Raw genomic sequence first — 16,854 nt, 5'->3', positions numbered from 1 at the left:
AACTCACTGAGCCCAAAGTCAGTATACAGCTGTGATGGAGTCGCTGCCTCCCGTCTGTGTGGGGTCTGTTAGACAATTATTTTGCCTCTGCCCCCTGCTGCAGGGCAAGAGTCGGGGCAACTAGCGCGTCACACTAGTTGTCAGAGTGCAAGCTAACCTGCTGCGCTAATGCTAATCAGGCAACAAGGGGCAATGTGGTCAGGAGTAAACGCATTACAGAAAAGGATGAAAGGGAAATCAGTCAGCTGGGAGGATGAAGGGGTGACGCTGATGTGTAAGGGGGAAGGTGGTGCATGAATAAATAAAATTATAGTACGGTACACAATACTCCTGTGTTGGTGGACGTAGTGTGTGCAGGCGTGGCAGTGTGTAATTACAATCAGTGCTTGTGTCAGACATGAAATCTGTGTGTTTGGCTGATTGTTTGCATTCTGGGTGCGTCTGTGCCAATGTAATGGGTGTATGAAAAGGGCAGTATGCAATTACAAGACGTGCGACAGAGCGGGAGGGAGAGGGAGAGGTAGAGAGAGAGCGAGAGCGAGAGCGAGAGTGTGTGTGTGTGTGTGTGTGTGTGTGTGTGTGTGTCTCAGAGTGACAGCAAGCAAGTGAATGAGCACAGCCTCATTTGGAGAGCACCACAGACTGAAAGGCAGATTAATTGAAAATGCTTCAGATACCCAGCCGCAGCAGTCACTCCCACAACAGAACGGACCTTTATAACAAAATCCCTCAAACACACACACACACACACACACACACACACACACACATGCAGACACACACACTCATACGATTATGAACGCTACCTAGTCTCATGTTGAAGATGCACTCATGCACAGCTGCACTGTCATACATGACAGGTTATTTGAAAGCAAATAAAATGCATGTGCACACCATCACACACAATAAGAAGTATACGCACACTGAGAAACAAACAGAAACACACACACACACACACACACACACACAAATGCACAGGATAATACTAATTCTTACAGCAGAGCTAGTTCAATCTTCCAAAAGGACAAACTCTCCCGCTGCTTTTTTCCCCTTTTTTCTCTGCCTCTCTTGAAAAACAGGGTCCTTGAAAAGGCCAGCGGTGACAGGCATATTATCAGCTCTTCAACACAGCTCTCAGGGTGTGTGTGGGGATGGATGTGCCTGTATCCGTAAAGGAAAAAAAAACCTCTACTATCTAAAAGAAAATGCAGAAAACTTTGGCAGAACAAAAACTGGCTCTAATTCTAAATATTACATATAATACAACTGTAATAGCTGGTTAAAAATTGTGCTCTCAGTTAATCTATGCATCAAAATTATAATATGTTATCGAACATGTGTGACTACCCAGTGTTGTAAATGTAAATTCTGACAGATCAGAAGGAACCATGAGAACTCCAAATAAGACATTCACAATAAGCAATCTCTTTCTAACACACACAAAGATCAGAACAGATCATGAGAACTATAACACTAAAAATACATTTGAGAAAGGAAATGCAGAAATTATACACAGTAGTAAATACAAAACAATAAAAACAACAAAAAAAGACACTATGTTCATTTCTACAGATGTTTGGTTCCACTCCGCCTGCACATAAAACTCGCCGTTTTGGCACTTTTTAAGACCATTTGTGTCTGTAAACGTGGATATAAATAGTCAGTCCATATTTTGTGTGGGCAGGTGTGAATATGGTATGTTTTGTGTGTGTGTGTGTGTGTGTGTGTGTGTGTGTGTGGGAAGGTGTTTGTGTGTATCAATATGTGTGTGTGTGTGTGTGTTATGTATATTCAGTTATGCGTGGGAAGGTTGTATGTGTTCTCACATTTCATGTCCATAATAGTGTAACTCTAATCTATTCAAACACGTACAGTATATTCATTGATTCTCTACATTAGTATCTGTGCGTGTGCGGTTGTGTGAGAGTGTGTGTTTGTCACAGTTGGCCTCCGGTAGAAACTCCTCCACTTCTGTTGTATGTTGGATTCGCGAGGGAACTCCCTCGGTCAGTCTTTGTCAATCAATTGATGATGAGTCAAAGAATCAACCGATCAGGTCAACCCGCAAATGAATCGGCGCATTAACGGCTCGACCTCAACAGCAGACAGACAACATTGTTTGCAGTTAAACCACAGTCCTGCTTTCTCCTTAGGGCCAGTAAAGCTAGCCAGGGCCAATGTCAACTTCGCTGGCCTTAAAGGGGTTAGTAGTTGAATTCCCTGTGTAGCTTTCAGTTAGATCAGACCATGTCACAGATCATCTCTGAAGGAAAAAAGGTCATTTCTTTATGCAGAGCAAAAAAGCAATAGAGTTTGAGAGAGGTTGCATGTAGAAAGGACTTCATACACATCCCTCTGCATTGCATGCTCCTTGACCCATGACCTAACCTTCCAAATTTTGCTGTAATCTATAAGGCAGAATTTCTTTTCAGCCTCAGATGAAGCCAATCCAGGAGAAGTCTACCTCCAAAGTACAGCAGCTAGTTTAGCTCAAACTTAAAGTGAACATGAAACACTGAAAAATATGACTGCTCTTACCTTAGGTGTGTATGGCACTGCAATCAAACTTGACATTCACCAAGATTGCAGGAGTTGCTGAGGTAGGCTTGGTAAACTTGGTTCTGTAAAACATGTTTTGAGCTCTGTTGACAGTTTTGTTCTCTGACAATGTTTTCACGGCCAGTGTAAAAGATGTTTTGAGCATAGTGTACAGAATTACTGGAGATCACTTTTTGGCAGTAATGCCCAACAGGTGGGTCACATGTTGTATTGCCGGTGCAGGTCGATCTTACTTTCTGTTTTGAATGGAAGAATCAGAGTTTGGGATCACTTATATGAACATGCAAAAGTGTTAGAACAGCCAATATGAAAGTGGAAACAGAGCAAACATTTTTGTTAATGATCAAATGGCCTTATTTTACAAGCCGATTCTGAACAGAGGATGGATCACTTTGTTTCCAAAATTCTCCTAAAGAGCAAGCAAAATTTTGGTGGTGTTCCCACATTAAGTGGATCGGCACACAAACGTAAAACTGAACTAACATCACAAGCTATCTAAACAAACAAACACGGAGACGGGACAAGTTCAACCCCAAGAATTCCTCTAATGTTGACTCATAGCGTTTGTTACTATACCAATGCTTTTTGAATCAGAAAATGTCCACATTTGTCTCAGTTTCTAGGTGGGGATGATGTTGATCATGATTTAAGGGGACCTGTAGGTGTGATTGCTCGGTTAGGCTAGTTTTGTTAGCGGAAACATGATAACGTGACAATAGCATAAGCATTTTGCATTGTTGTTTAAGGAACTTGATGGAGAAAGTGATGGAGCAGCCTTCCATTAAATGTAGTCACGTTCCACCCAATATGCTGACTTCAAAGTCTCTTTCACTTTTGCTGCAAGTCTTTCCACCACATTTTGTCTTGTTGGCTCAAGAGGCATAGGCAGTTGGGTTTTTGACTTTGTCTGTGGTTCTTTGTATCTCATCAGCAAAGCGTTGCACTTCTTATAGAAAAACATTTCTGTGATGTCACCAACTAGCTTGTTAAAAGATGGCTGCTCCCTGCTGGAGAAAAAGTGAAAATCTTGAGTTTTCCAGCAAATCTAGGTGAATGTCAAGATCGATTGCAGTGCCATATCTTTCCTACGATAAAAATAAGACAAACCACAGTCATATTGTTCTGTTTTTCATATTCACTTTAACACTCCATTTGAGTAAAATGGGCACGGCACTGCCACGCCACTAAAAACTGAAGATAATGTTTTGTCATGACTGGTCCTGTACTGTAATTTAATCAACATGTTCAGCAGTTGCCTTGTCATTGTGTTTATAAGGCATCAGAAGAAATAAACTTTATACTTTCACTACAGAATTGCTGATCATATTGCTCCAACAGCAGCAGGATGTGAAAGATTGTGTTAAATGAAGTAGTTGCAATGAGCTGTAAATTAAGCCCTGGCTAGCTCTGTCAAAGCCCTATAGTGGAAAGCAGAACTGTCCCACCCTGTCACACTATAGCACAAAAATACTTATCTTCAAATGCACCAAACTGCAGCGTCTGAAATGTATCTGATGTAAAAAGGTATTATATCTTACATGTTTACAACATAAATATACTATTCTGTTTAGCAGAATGCACAATTTTGTAGGGGGAGATAAATGTACCAGGGCAAAGTTGGAGATTAAATTCTAGGGACATTCTTTTGGATTCCCTTTATCGCATAACTTCCGTCCCAAGACTCCCATTATCCGTACCGATATTACACTCCAAGAGAAGTGACAAAAAGTTATGTTCACAGCCCTGCTGCTTCAATGTACCATTAACTTTGTAATGGTGAAGGAGGAGGGGGCATATGGGGATAGGAAGAGGAATGCTTCTGGGTTTACTCCTGCAAGTGTGAAACTAGCCTCCATCTGTACAATGTTTTAATGTTTACAGCATTAAAACAAAGTCCATGTTTCCACTGCAGATCTTATTGTATGGATTTAAAAGTTTCATTAAACGGGAGCAAAGAGACCTCACTGCCATTCCCAGGGAACCATTGCGAGTCTATAGTTTCTCTGCCAAAAGTTCACATTGAGAGCAACAACAACTCCAAAGGGAGGCAATAGAGAGGGTTGTTCATGATTTTCCATGACTATTAATTTGTGTTTTTCAATAAAAACCAAACTTCAAAACTTACAAAACTAAAATGAGAAACCAGAATGTGTAGCAAGGACTCCCCGAGGCAGCTAGCAATATTGTCTAGAACAATGTAAAGCCCCCATGAATTAGATGGAGGCGTATAGAAACCATCTACACTAGTTCTTAGATTAATAAAATGCATGTTGCCTATACACCAGAGCCGTTCCACCCAAAGTGCACGTTAATCACAAAGACCATAATCTTGACGTTAGCTCAAATTTCTCTGCACTTAGACTCTCTGTGACCCCAACTTGGGGAAACAAGCCCCAGTGAATGGTCTTATTATTTTGTTCAGAGCAGACAACACGCCTGATTACCAGTCCCAATGTACTTCTGGGATTCACAGCTCTGGACTGAGAGGGTTTGACTCTACTCCTCAGAGACTGCCACAAGTTGTGCTGTCTCAATTGTTCCCTGTTATGTTTTCTTTTGGAAACCTGGGACTGTCAGCAATCCTGTCACATTGATTCATCATTGTTGTTAATTGGCAAGACTGGAGAGAAGACACACTGGAAATCCCAGAGGTGCAGTATCTGTACATCGGTCAGTCTCAATCCGTGGACTCTGGCCCCTGAGGACTGGAGTCAAACACCCCTCATTGTAGGGGAGGGCGATCAAAAACCTTGCCGTCAAGAGAAAATGACTCCTGTGGATGAATACATACTTAAGGAAAATATTAACTGAAGAAGTGGAGCAAGGCTTGGCTCTATGTTCGACCAAACAGGGCAGAGCAGAGTCTGTTTGGAGAACAAGTCAATTAAAGTGTACAGATTAAAATAAAAGTACAAGGGTTCAAAAAAGAAAAGAACACTGGACTATTGGACAAAAATGAGTAATGACCTCCAGCAAATTATGACAATTGGACACACTGTGCTTATGAATAACTGAGCTAATGTTATTCCATCGAGGGAAAGGCCTTAGGGGTATATGCAGGTAACCTCAGCTCGATTTTTTCCCTATTCCTCCAAATGAAGCCATTATTTTTAAAAAGCCTCCACCCGTCCGTAGCCCGTGGTACTAATCTAAAACTAATTGATTGGTGATTCCTTGGACCTAACACGTAGGCGAGCTGCCAGTGGAATTTGAACAATGGGCCAAAATAGAAAACTGGGCTCTTTATAAAAATGGAAGCTGTCCAACGGAGTGCCCAAGGGGATTTGCTCTGTGTTTTTTATTTGGTCCCACCCGCCCAAATTAAGTTCTATTGATCTGATAGCAGAGTAATGACACGCCTTTGACATCCCATTGTGAAAGTTAGTGGGTCTATTGGATTGGCTGCCACAGATGACAGAGGTCAGAGGGAAAGTCATTATTCATGGGAAACACAATGGAATATCAAAAGCAAGAACAGTGGCTGGATCACTGCAGCATAATTAAATGGCTAGTCCTCCCCCCTCCCCCCACACCCTCCCCCCCACCCCTCCCCCCGAGGTATCTGATCAGATAGTTTTCAAACCATGTACCCAGGTTTTTGGATATCTGTCTGACATTTCTGACACTACTGTTTGGGTAAAAAGTCCAACACGGCATGCTCTTTTACATATGAGCATAATCTTTGGTTACTTCACAACAGATTTATCTCTTGACCCTCTGAATAGAGCCCATTCTGTAGACAGAGGTCTTTATATGTCAAAGGGTAAATGCCACTCTTCGCTTTCACTTCCCCCATCAAACTCACACCTCAAATACAGGGTGAATTCAAGCCCTGTCACAATGATGATATATCAGAGGTAACCCAGTGGAAAATCAAATAGAAACGCATTACTTTCAGGCATGACACACTGGTCCTTCCTAACCAATCTTACTCAAAACAGAAAGAATAATGCCCATGAGGTTAAATCCCATGCTAGCTCACCTTGGCCTACTCATAACCTGCAGTCATGGTGAAGCATAAATCTGACCTTAGGTTTTTTTCAGTTTGTCTGAGGACAATTCCTGTTTGCAAGATGCAACAGAGCGAGGTGGTTAAGCATCTGATGAGGGAGGCAGGGACAGAAAGAAAGATGGGCAGACGAAGGCAGCCGTCATTAATTTCAATCAGGCTCTCAGTCTGGCAGAGTTAATAATATCAGCACGCTCTTTTGACCTCAGACGATGGTACGACATCAACCTCCGCAAATTACTCATTAATTTACCCCATTAAGTTGGACAGAGGTGGCAGGCAGGGGGAAAAAACACAGGGGAGAATGAATTAATTAGACTTTTTAAAATAGAATTTATACCTTTTTGAATTGAGATGTATCACAGCAGAGACAGAGGTCAGGGAGTCAGTGGTGAGGACAGAAAGAGTGTGCAGAAACAGAAACAGACGGCCAGCTGAAATTAATATTTTGACAGCATGTATGTTGATGCAGAGGGAGTGCATAAAGATAATTTATATGGATGAGAAGCACTTTGTACTGCTAGAATTATCAGCAGCTGTGCCTTCTCTGTATCAGAAAGTCTCTTGTTTGGTCTGCAATAATACCCAGCCTTGCTCCCATAACAGCTTTCATTGTCAAACCCATAAAGTCAGACTCAAATCCTAAATAATAAAAAAAAAAAAAAAAAGTAAACTGAGGCGGTTACGTTCTTGCTTCTTGGGATAATATTATTCTCTATATTGGAAAGGAAAAGCAAATATAAATATAATAGAAAGTTGTAATATCATACCTCTGAAGGGCACTTTGGTCCATAGCAAGCTCCCGCCCAGAGCAAAGCAGGGTCAAATATTCTGAGTGGAGAGTCATCCAGTCTGAGGCAGAGTATATCCCTCAGGTCTTCACTCTGCTCACCATCCATTGTATCTTGCTGTGTAGTGCAGGGAGCATTTGATATATTTTAAGTTTGTATGCAGCCTCGCCTTGAGCTGATACAAGGTCCCTATCTCGTCTCCTTAACGCAGGCAAGCTCAAAATGAGATGCAGGAGAACCTCTAACCTGCTCTCAATCTGCCTCTATTCCTAAATGTGATTACCGGGTTCTTTAATATAGGAGCTAACACCTGTCTTGCCAACCTGCACAACCCACCCTAAAGTAATTTCTGCATGACTCGCACTATTGAAATGTAAATTTCCTACCTCATAGCTTCCCTTATCAAAGAAATATGCTACACCTGTAAATAAGAAATGGGCTAGCAGACAAAAATGCCTGCAGGTCTTGAAGGGGGTTTACTTCACACTATCTAGATAGACAGGCAGGCTGGGCCAAACACACACGCACACACACACACACACACACACACACACACACACCTCCCCAACCAGCCTGTTATCTATATGCAAAGCATCTCCACTAAGCTATCCACTTTGCTACCATAGAGGAAACAGAGAATAATGGACAACTCAGCCCCGACCGTATTCACCCACCCACACACAATCACTCACACCAGCACACAAACTATATGCGTGCCCACACAACGTCGAACATATGTAGTTAGGTGTTTCAAATCGATAAGCATGCTCAACACACTGCCTCCCCGACCTATTCTTACACTTCCTAATTGCCAGGAAGAACAATTAGGTCGATAAGTATCACTTAATGTCCCCACACCAAAGAGGGGGATTCAGGCTACTCTAAAACAAACGCACCTAATTCCTCATCCTGCTCCCTCCCTCATTACCTCCCGCAGTGATGCCTCTATAGGAGAGCAGGTGTTGGCAGTGCAGAGGAGTGATTGTTTTGTGAATGGTGGTTTGATGGGATTAGAAAGGGGTGGGGGTTCGAGGGGATTTAAGTCATGAATGGGGCTGCTTCTGGTGAGATAATCGAGCTACAGTGTACCAGTAATGAGGTAGAAGTCATTCGCTTGTTACAACCTTTTCTTTGCTCATTAGTGGGGATTCAGAGGGTCTATGGAAGCCTGCAGGGACCAAAGTGCCCAGTATGAGGTAGTCTGGTCAGCTTGAATCTGGTCAGTATGGTGGTGAAAACAGCCAAGCTCAGAAACAACCTCTAAAAAAAGGCAATGGATTATCATAGAATCAGATCCAAAGAAAAAACACCCAGAGAGAATACCTCTTTGACTCTGGATCCAGCAGGGGATCACCCACGTCACTGGACAGCTTAGAGGAAACACCATCATCTGTCTTGCTACATTAACATCTATTCCCCTTTCTTAGTCTGCTGTTGGCATCCAACCTCACAATCTCCCTTATCTCGACTTAGCTTCCTTGGCTCACAGCTTCTGCTGGGCAGAAACCCCCTTCCAGTAGTCCAAAATATCGTGAAGGTCCTCGTCCTTGGCAAACTGCACCTTCTTACGCAGGGCGTGGCCTGCCGCTATATAGGATGCTTCCTCTCTGGGGCTTTTCTTGTAAGGCCGGAATCGCTCCCAGATCCGCAGTGTGCTCTCAGACGAATACTCTGGACTGGAGGAGTATCCAGAGTTGTAGTTGTGGTGACGAGAAGGTGAGAGCTGGGAGTAGGTGGCTGTGGCATCCCTCTTGGTGCGGCCCAGTGGCTTGAGGAATGAGGCCTTTTGGGCCGGGGAGGGTGACTCGTTGCCACCCTCATAGTAGAGTGCAGGAAAGGAGTGGCGGTGCTCGGAGCTGTGGTAGTCTGGTTGAACCTCCAAGTGGTGCTGCTGCTGCTGTCCGGGGCCAACCACCGCACCTCCACCTCCATTCCCATTATTACACCCCATCCCACCCCCATTCACGCTCACCCCTCCACCATTTATGTTTCCCATCCCATTCCCATTGCAGCCCACTACTGCACCGCCTCCTCCACTTCCACCGCCTCCACTACAACCGACAGGGCTGCTCTTTTCTGTTGGGTACTTGGGAGGATCACTGCGCTGCTCAGGGATATCCACACTGTACACCCTGTTGCTCTTTGCAGATCCTACAACAGGGGCACCGCAACGGTTCTTCACCACAGCAGTGTCAGCGCTCATCTGCCTCTGAAGGGGCCGCACTGCATTGGCTGGTGGTGGATCACGGTAAGGAGGAGAGAGGAACCCCCCACCACTAATTCCTGGCCGCTCAGATAGTGGCATGACCAGGGGCACTGGGGCCATAGAAGGAGGGTGAGGCGGCTGATGTAGCTGAGGATGAGGATGAGGCTGGGGATGTGGCTGAGGATGTGGCTGAGGATGAGGCTGAGGATGAGGCTGGGGGTGAGACTTTGGATGCACTTTTGGAGAAGAGGCCATGATCTGATCTCCAGGGTGGCCCGGAGAGAGGGGTAGGAGGTTGCGGGGTAGGGAGGCGATGCAAGCTGGTGGCTGGGCGGAGGACACCGAGTTGCTATTGTCAGCGGTGGTGACAACATTAGCAGAGGCATCCAGCTTCAGGGCGTCGATGCAGTTGTTGATGATCTGGTTCACCTTGTCCACCTCCTTGGCGATGGTGGAGATCTCGGACGCTGAGCCACGGCCATCGTCATCCGAATCCTCCCCAGCCTCTGTCCCATTCTCAGCCCCACCTCGCATATCCACAACTACTTCCCCTCCTATCACTGCTCCTCCAGCTCCCACCCCTCCCTCCCTGCCTTCCCCTGCCACTCCTGCCGTCCTCACATCCATGTAGTTGCCCTTGCTGCCCATTGCCTCAGTGAAGGCAGTAGCCATTTTCTCCACCTGTGGCAAGGTGGAGAGGCGAGAAGAGCTAGTGTTGGCTGAGCCGTGAAGCATGCCTGTGCTAGAGGAGGCAGACTGGGGCAGCTTGCCTCCTGCTCCTCCTGAATGGTGGTGCTGGTGGTGAGCCTGCTCCTGGAGGCGCTGCATGGCGCCGGGGTCATTGGCCACTGCCGCAGCAGCCTCTGGGCCATACCTGAGGAATGAAAGATTCATTGTTACACAAACAAAAAATCTACTTTCATAATCTTATCTTACATATATAATTTTGCCGTGATCCTAAAAGGCATGAGAAAAAAATTAGTTAGACCTGCTGCTTCTTTAAAGTTAATTAGATCTAAATGTCCTCTCAGTGAGGCCATGGGGTGACAGGATCCTTGCTGTTTTAATTAAAGCGCAAGGAAAATAGCGTGGCCCATAGGCTCAATAAAGAGTATGGTTTGGGGAAAATTGTTTGTCGTAAGAATAAATGAGGCTTCTCAGGATTTCATATCAAAAAGCAATGTAGCAAAACAACTAATGAACTGATGCCCTTAGCATAAATGGTCCTAAAGAAATTAATTTTACCCACGGGACAAATTGATGTCATTTCTTTTGTGGCTTAACATCTCAGATGTACTCACTTTCTGTGTAATGACTCTTCAATTCATTGTCATTGTCATCTTCAACAGCACAGTAACTAGAAAATGCAGGCACTCTACATTTCGCCAAACCACAATTGTTACAGTTGCATGTTTTATACGCAATCATATCAACGTTTCTAAAGTGACATATGTGAGTTGAATTGCCATCCAGAGATGGAGGGGATGGTTAATGGAGTGTCACCTTGTGAGCTGCCTGCCAAACTGCAGACCACTGCAGTGTTGCTGTGTTTCCAGCTCCTTTTCAGGCATCAAACATGGGTGTTTTGAAACAACCTGTTGCTGCTTGTCCAGTGTTGTTTTGGCACAGAGCATGGGTGTTTTGTAGCAACCTGTCACTTTTTATCCAGCTGCTCTTTAGGCCCAAAATGTGGGTATTTTGTAGCAATCTGCTGCTGCTTGACCACTATCTTTTTGGCAACAAACATGGGTTTTTTTGTGATGACCTGTAGCTGTTTATCAAGTTGCTTTTTAGGCACCAAACACGGGTATTTCGTAACAACCTGATGCTGTTTTTCTGGCAGCGATAGAACCACAAAAAGTAGTTGTTTGTTATCCAAACATCACTGCTTTTCCTGCTGGAATAATGGCATAAAAAGTGGTTGATTTTCACTGAGACATTGCTGCGAGTCCAGTCAGGATTGTGCCACAAAAGAGGGTATTTTAAGCCAAAACATGATCTTTTCTTAACCACAACCAAGAACTCTTTGTCTTAACCTAACCACACCTACATCATACAACCATTGTTGAAACATAACACTTCTATGAATCTACTACATTAAAATTTGCAAATGTAACATATCTGTGGTTTGCGGAAACGTAGAATGCCAACATTTTTTATGATAATAGGGCTGTAATAAACATTAAAAAATGCCCAGTACCTCATCTCCAAAATAGTTTTCTTCACACTTATAGCTTTCTGCTTCTCCTCCTGGATGCGTCGCCGTCTGAGACAGTAATAGACAAATCCAAGAACAATGACCATGCCGAACAGACATCCCAAGATGGTCATGATGTAGTGGGTAGTTGTGGATGAATTGGTTCGCTGGTCTCCTGCCCCCAAAGCTCGTGTGGTAAAGGACAGACAGGTGTGGTTGTAGCGCTGGGTTTTGCTCACAGAAGCCACACAATAAGTGTAGTTCGTGTGAGGTTTCAGTTTGTCCAAAGTGACTGTCTCCCGCTTGTTTTTAAGGGGTTTAATATCTGCCACAAAAGTCTGGTTGTACTGGGAGAGGATGTACATCTTACTGTATGGTCGTGGGATCTGCACTAGAAGAGAAGCAGTGAAGAGGGAGACCGTTTGAAGCTTCATAGAAATCTGATGGTTATAGGTGGGGTCAGCGGTGGATGATATGGTTGGTTGATGGTACAGACCTTGGTCTGGGTTTTCCAAACCCATACCTGAACCATCCTGATCTGGTGTCTGGGAGGTCATACCGGGAATTATCACGCCATCCCGACACATTGATAAAAGAGTGTAACGGGCATTTCTACCGTGTCCAGGCAGCGGGCTCAGAAGCGGATAACCAGTCATTTCCAAAGGGGTTTCGCACTGGAGGCGGTCGTAGGTGTGAGTGACATTGTTAAACGAGTCCAGCCAGGTGAGAAAGCTGTAGAGCTCACAGCCACAGTGGAAAGGGTTTCCTGCAAGCTCACACACCATCAGTCTGTTTAGGACAGTGAAGGTAGAAGGGTCAAGACGGGACAGCTTATTGGAAGATAAGTCCAGGCTGCTGAGGCTGGGACACTCCCAGAAGGCATTGGTGGCAATGACCTCGATAAGGTTGTGTTGCAAGAAGAGGCACTGCATTCGACCCAGACCTCTCAACATGCCCTCGGTAAGGTTCGTCAGCTTGTTGTAGCCCAGCTGGAGAACCTGAGACAGGAAGAAAGAGTAGCTCCTTAAAATATTTAATAATTCCTTTTTTAATTAAAGATAAATAAATATTTAAACAAAATTGTCTTCTTGGGTGCAGACCTGTAGGTTGGCCTGTCCAGCAAAGGCTCCGTCCTCGATGTAGCTGATCTCGTTCTTGGTAAGATTGAGGTCAGTAAGGTTAGTGAAGCGGTACATGGAGGTAAAGAGCACAGCCTTAAGTTTGTTCTCGTTCAGCCTCAGATCATGGACCTAGGGGAGACAAGAGAATGGACTTTCGGGTGATCCATTGCAATTTTTGGTAGCCTTAGAGGACCTAAACGCTATGTCAAAAATGCTGTCACAAGCACATTGCACCTCAAAACAAGTTTACTGTCTAGTGAGTATTTCCTCAACTTCACTTCTGTTCAGAATTTGTTTAGTTAATCACAGCCTGTCTGCAAAAAGCTGAGCATCCTGCCTGAGATAACAAGTGACTACATTCCACTCTCTAAGTCAGAGCAGATGGCCATGACATGTGGGGTCCCACAGGGGTCCATTTTAGGATCCCTTTTGTTTAATGTTTAGTTTTTATGCTTCCATTAGGCCAAATTATACAAAATAATAAAGTAGCTTTCCATAATTATGCAGGTGTCGTGCAAATATACATATTGCTTTTACATAGAATAAATGTAGAAGAAGAAGAATATCTATGTAGAATATCTGTGTCACTGTACTGAGCAAATCAGTCACTGGATGCATCAAATTTTTTTTCAGTTCTGACCTTTTAAACTAAGAGTCAAGCAATAAACATTTGTGTTATACTGAACTTCAAATTTCCACATAAATGGAAATGTATGTTAAATCAGTGAATTCATCTGACTACTACCATTTTAAAATAAGTAAGTAATGTCAAAGCGAGACCGTGAAAGGCTAACCCATGCCTTTTATTTCAGTACGGTAGTCTTACTGCAATAGTCTGTTTGTAGCCCTTTCAAAACAGGCTGTTTGGCAGCTTCAGCTTATTCAGAATGCTGCTGCTACAGTCCTGACAAAAACTAGGAAATATGACCACATTACTCTAGTTCTAACGTCCTTACACTGACATCCTGTCAGTAAGAGAAATGAATTCAAAATCTCTCTGCTTGTGTATAAATCGCTCTATGGCCCAGTGCCCAAATATGTATTTCTGACATGCTTGTGACATATGAACGTTTTAGGGCCTTCGGGACATCTGGGGCTGGCTTACTGACCTTCCCAAGAGTTTGAAAAAAAAGATGGTGAAGCAGTGTTTTGTTATCATGCAGGACAGACCTGGGATAATCTTCCACATGATGTTGGACAAGCCCTGACTTTGGGATTTGGTGGTGTCTATCAAATTGCAACCATCTCAAACTTCTCCTGGCTAGAAGTCCTTCAGTTTTCATCATTGTTGTTTTCACTGAAGTTTTTGTCAAGAGCCAAATTATCCACAGAGGTCTCTTCCTCTCTAAAACCATCAAACTAGGTGATTAAAACAACTGTAAAAACAGGATGAAGCAGCTTCACGTTAAAAATCACTGAATCTTCAATGCAGTTTGGCATCTAGGGGACAGGCTGTTGGCCCACAACATGCTCTCCCCTCTTCCTTCGCAAGTTAATGGCTGCAAATCAAGTAATTTAAACTAGGCCAGTTTCCATTAAAGATTTGCACAAGACTTGAGCGATATTTTCAAAATGTCGATAAAACACAATCGTGAGATGACGCATTTTCATTTAGTGATGTTAAGCAACTCTTCTCACGATAATAGTCCAGTAACCATGGCGATAGATATTTAAAACATTAGTAGGTTTATTACAATTGCAGCCGCCGCACTGGCCATCATTATTTCCAATCGAAGGTGACGTAGACGTGTTATGTAAGCAATAATGGAAAGGCAAGCCCCTCATACGTGGGAGCGGTCACGTATCAGGGATTTCTGGGAAGTGATAATACACGATTTCACTGAGGAATTGTGGTTTCAAAACCTCCAGGTGATCCGCTCAGGTTTTGAAGAATTGCACACACAAAGCATATTTTATATTTCTAATTTCAATTTGGGCAATTTAAGGGTTAATGGAAACCCATCTACTGTCATGTTAGAAAAAACATAACTCTGGCACTGCTCATTGCAGTTGGGCTTCTTACTCTGATGGCCAATGTGAAAATGTGAATGGCCGTACCTGGGGCCGGTGTTTGGTTTGACTGTTACGGGCTACTGTAGAAACACGGCGGTGCCACATGTAAATCTCCATAAACGAGGATTTGCTCCCTATGAGGATAAAGCAGCTCATTTTAAGGTAAGGAGAACACAAAAAATCTTACTTCCGAATGATTATACACTAAAGAAAACATACTTAATATGTAATATTCCATTTCTGCCAATATATCCCCCTAAATCTGACACACTAGTCCATTAAGTCAGTGCTAAAAACACTACATTTTCACACTGCCCACTCCCTCCAGTAATGACTGCAAACTTATAAAACTCAATTATACATTATTTTAAATAATCCTTTCATCATTATTGTGGTATAAAAAACATATTATCACAATCAAACAATAAATCACAAGCATCATACTGAGAGAAAAGAAGATTAGGTTTACTTGCCGCTCTGTAAAAGCCGCTATTACTGTTGATGGCATGTGCTCTATAGCTGACAGCATCATAGCTCAGAGTGCATACGGTTTAATCGAGGTGGCTGCAGTGGTGGTATAAAAGGCCTGCAGATAGATAAGTTCATACTGACCGTGCTGTTGATGTGCTGGGGGATGGTCTCGTACGGAGGCTGGTTCTGACTGCAGATAGCCAGCCAAACGTAGCCTTTATCCCCCTCTATCAGCCAGCAGTCCCCTTTCACCGTGCCGGGCAGGTGGAGGAGCAACAGTGCAGGGAGCAGGAGGGAGAAACACAGGGAGGACAAACGGAGTCTGCTGGCCATGGTTTGGATTGTTTGAGATCGCCTCAGCGGGAAGGAGGAAAAGAAAAGGAGCTGAAGGAAGGGAGGCAGCGAGCAGCAGTTTCAAATCAAGAAGGGCTGCAGGTCAGGGGCGAGAGGGCCAAATCTAAGTAGAGAGAAAGGTGAACGGAAGTGCGTCTTCACGGTGATTAGAGCTGAGCTTGCAGCACTGCAGCAAGTCCTGTCCCCATTTTAGGTGTTCCACGTCAAAGGGTTTTGGAGACTGTCATCCCAGCAGCTACTCATGGCCCCCGACAAGCGTAGGTCTTGACAAGACAGATGAGGAAATCCTCCCTCTCAGAGCAAGGCAGAAGGCCTATATAACACAGAGAGAGCAAAAGGGAAGGAGGGGGGGAGAGAAGGAGGGGATATTAACATTAATAGTGATGGTGACAAAATGATTAAGAGTATGCAGAAAATTGTAATACAGTTCACATATCCCCAGATGATTTTGAATTAATTGAGTTTAGGTCTCATTTCTAAAGGCACAGTGTAAAAAAAAAAAAAAAAAAAAGGTATATGAATCTAATACCCATGCTACCCAATCCCTTCAAGGTAATGCACCACAGTAATAAATCCATTAACTGCCATGATTATTTCATTAAGCCTTAATAAAGCCCAGAAAAATATATTTTGACTTTTCAAATTACGGCAGCGTTTTATGTTCTGTAATTATTCATGTTCATGAAAATAACAGCCCCGTATGAAAATAAATTGCAGCTCTTCCGTCGAGACATTAGCATATGATGCACCAATAAAAATGGAAATTGCAGGGACTATGAAAGCAACACCGCTTTTCTTTGGGCTTTGTCATTGTTTACAAGGTTCGCCAACTTGCAGCTGCAGTTCTATTATTTCAACTTTGAGGTGCATAATGAAACAATAAAAATTTAATAGCTGCAGTTATATAGGGGTGAAACGGGAAGACGGGCTAAGTGGAAAACAGAGGGAGGCTGTTGTAATTTGCATGTTTTAACAGGATACTAGCTGACATTTAGCTATTTACCTTACTCAGGGGATTAACTGTGGATTAGGCTCTAATCCAGCATAAAATATTATGTATCTCATCACCACAGCTCCGACTCTTTTAATTTGTTTCCAAAGTTTTGATTCCCTCCCAGGGAAAAGTTATCTAG

The 16,854-nt window shown here is 43.6% G+C and overlaps 1 protein-coding gene across 1 annotated transcript; it reads right to left on the bottom strand.

Annotated features, from left to right (window-relative positions):
* Positions 1 to 8,842: 8,842 nt before the first annotated feature.
* Positions 8,843 to 15,700, bottom strand: LOC121942663 (protein phosphatase 1 regulatory subunit 29-like). The gene is made up of 4 exons (XM_042485929.1): positions 15,509 to 15,700; positions 12,863 to 13,012; positions 11,766 to 12,760; positions 8,843 to 10,439 (listed from the first exon to the last, which is right to left on the bottom strand). Exons 1-4 carry the CDS (start codon positions 15,698 to 15,700, stop codon positions 8,843 to 8,845), a joined length of 2,934 nt encoding a protein of 977 aa, XP_042341863.1.
* Between the last annotated feature and the right edge of the window lie 1,154 nt (positions 15,701 to 16,854).

Source organism: Plectropomus leopardus, chromosome 4 (genome assembly GCF_008729295.1).
Source record: "Plectropomus leopardus isolate mb chromosome 4, YSFRI_Pleo_2.0, whole genome shotgun sequence".
Classification (NCBI taxonomy): domain Eukaryota; kingdom Metazoa; phylum Chordata; class Actinopteri; order Perciformes; family Serranidae; genus Plectropomus; species Plectropomus leopardus.
This window is presented reverse-complemented; position numbering and strand designations above follow the sequence as displayed.

Excerpts from the sequence above, each read along its gene's own strand:
- LOC121942663 (XM_042485929.1), bottom strand. The coding sequence starts at position 15,700 with ATGGCCAGCAGACTCCGTTTGTCCTCCCTGTGTTTCTCCCTCCTGCTC. Across the intron at positions 12,761-12,862 it reads CTGGACAGGCCAACCTACAG|GTTCTCCAGCTGGGCTACAA; the intron begins GTCTGCACCCAA and ends TTCCTGTCTCAG. Across the intron at positions 10,440-11,765 it reads AAAACTATTTTGGAGATGAG|GTATGGCCCAGAGGCTGCTG; the intron begins GTACTGGGCATT and ends TTCATTCCTCAG.